Source organism: Scomber japonicus, chromosome 2 (assembly GCF_027409825.1).
Source record: "Scomber japonicus isolate fScoJap1 chromosome 2, fScoJap1.pri, whole genome shotgun sequence".
NCBI classification, from domain to species: Eukaryota; Metazoa; Chordata; class Actinopteri; order Scombriformes; family Scombridae; genus Scomber; species Scomber japonicus.
In genome coordinates this window covers 3,961,334-3,963,546 of record NC_070579.1, presented here as the reverse complement: position 1 = coordinate 3,963,546, position 2,213 = coordinate 3,961,334, and the positions used below count along the sequence as shown (strand labels likewise).

Below are 2,213 nucleotides of genomic sequence, written 5' to 3'. Positions count from 1 at the left end.
CTAACTGTATATAAAGTAGATCACCTCAAAAGAGAGGAGATAAAGTAATAGTTCACTTATTTATCAAACATTATTTATACAATTGGTTATTAATATATGAAGCTCAAATCAAATTTTAGTTTTAATTTTCAGGATTAGGTTGAATAATATCTAATATCTAAATAGTGATACAACTTGTGAGTTTTTCCGAACACTAACCAGCAAACCTTCAAGAAAATACTGCAGTGTGTACATAAATGAATTTTTATTTCTTTTTATTAATCATATAAAATAAAACATTAATGATAAAAACAGATTAGAAAAATCAATCCAGAATAATTTTGATGAAGTAAAACAGGTGATTACTTAGTTTGATTGACAGGACAGATGATCAGAGGAGCAGAGTTTTTACCACCATCATTAAGACAGGGGTTGAAATATGGGTAGAGTTTATCAGTGAAGGAGCAGCCAGTAAAGGAGTAGATAAGAGCTGCAGCATCTACGTCATAAAAGGAGACCAGACCCTCTTCATAATCCACAAACACCCCCACCTTCTGAGGACGAGACTTCAGAAAGAGATCGACTGGAGGATCATCAAGAGCATAGTACTCATTTCCATTTCTCAACCATATAGTCCAGAAACCATTCTGAGGTGTCAATGTGATTTTTCCCTTCCTGTTGATCGACTCTCTGGCCACTCCTAACTCCCATTTAGTCTTCTCTTTAACCTGAACCTCAAAGTAAAATCTGCCTGAAGACAAACTCTGCTTTCCTAATACACAGTGATAAAGATAAAATCTCTCTGGGTTGTCTGGGAGATTCTTCTTCACATCACCACAGTTTACTTGTTTCCCATCATCAGACAGGATGAGATCAGGATGTGCTGTATCAGGATCAAGAGTCACATCCACTGCATACTGCTGGACCCTCTTCAGCTCAATCAGCTTCTTCATCTGTTTACTGAGCGTCTCCTCCAGCTGAGCCACAGCTCTCACCAGAGTCCTCTCATATGATGATGGACGGACGCTGACCTCTGTCCAGTCTTTGGTGGGTGGAGCAGCTTTCAGGGATGGGAAGTTTTGGAGGAGGTGGAGGTGGTCTTCAGAGTGTGAGAGCTTCTCCACCTCAGAGCTTCTCTTCTTCAGCTCAGAGATTTCCTGTTCCAGCTCTTTGATGAAGTCTTCAGCCTGTTTCTCTGTTGTTCTTTGCTTCTCTTCAATCGTCTCAATGAGCTCATTCAGGCTTCTCTCAACAGACTCCTTCAGAGCGGTGAAGACCTGAACACCTTCTGCTTTCTTTTTGTCTGCAGCTTCCTCACTGAGGTCAACTGAGTGTTTGATCTCTTCAATCTTCAGTCGTCTCTTCTGGATCATCTTCTGAATTTCAGCCTCTGTCTTCCCCAGCTCTGCCTTCTTTCCTTCATATTCTTCTTTCAGAGGAACAAACTCATGTGTCTTGTGGTCTAAAACAGAGCAGAGCATGCAGACACATGTCTGGTCGGTCTTACAGAACAGCTCCAGAGGTTTATCGTGCTTCATACACATCCTGTCTTCCAGGTTCTCCACAGGGTCCATCAGCTGATGTCTTTTCAGACGTGTAGCTGTCAGATGAGGCTCCAGGTGAGTCTCACAGTAGGAGGTCAGACACACCAGACAGGACTTCAGGGCCTTCAGTTTGGTTCCAGTACAGACGTCACAGGGAACTTCTCCTGGTTTGGCAGCTTGTTGCTCTGAGCTGCTGCTGCTGGCTTTCTGTTGAGCTTCCTGTCTGAACTGAGAAACCATCTCAGAGATGAAAGTGTTGATGTGAAGCTCAGGTCTTATGTTGAAAACCTTTTTACACAGTGGACACAGGTACTGGTCATTACTGTTCCAGTGTTCATTGATGCAGTTTTTGCAGAAGTTGTGTCCACATGGTGTGGTGACTGGATCAGTGAACACATCCAGACAGATGGAGCACAGAAACTGATCTTCAGATAGCAGACAGCTGGCAGCAGACATATCTACACATGTAGAGTGAAAGAAGATAAGGACATTTTCATTGTATTTGATTAAAAAGAAAGATGTACAGTTAATGTTTCATTATAGTTTGTGATATTAGGTCAAATAAATATAATTAAACATGTTTTTTATTTGGGCCAGAAATACTTTCATCAAATCAACTCCTGAGCAATCTCAACTATTTAATCAGAGCTGATGACCATAAATCATTTTCTCCAGTATTTCACAGCCAGG

At 41.2% G+C, this 2,213-nt stretch overlaps 1 protein-coding gene across 4 annotated transcripts; it reads right to left on the bottom strand.

Moving 5' to 3' along the window:
- Nucleotides 1-307: 307 nt before the first annotated feature.
- LOC128376716 (E3 ubiquitin-protein ligase TRIM39-like) lies at nucleotides 308-1,982 on the bottom strand. 4 transcript variants are annotated; one of them, XM_053336544.1, is made up of 2 exons: nucleotides 1,298-1,979; nucleotides 308-1,174 (listed from the first exon to the last, which is right to left on the bottom strand). In XM_053336544.1, exons 1-2 carry the CDS (start codon nucleotides 1,977-1,979, stop codon nucleotides 342-344), a joined length of 1,515 nt encoding a protein of 504 aa, XP_053192519.1. In that variant the 3' UTR covers nucleotides 308-341. The 4 variants fall into 4 exon arrangements, with proteins under 4 accessions (XP_053192519.1, XP_053192511.1, XP_053192503.1 ...); XM_053336536.1 differs by having other exon boundaries at nucleotides 308-1,238; nucleotides 1,308-1,979; XM_053336528.1 differs by having other exon boundaries at nucleotides 308-1,716; nucleotides 1,753-1,979.
- Nucleotides 1,983-2,213: the final 231 nt, after the last annotated feature.

What these genes read in the sequence shown, in the direction of transcription:
- LOC128376716 (XM_053336552.1), bottom strand. Translation starts at nt 1,979, where the DNA reads ATGTCTGCTGCCAGCTGTCTGCTATCTGAAGATCAGTTTCTGTGCTCC.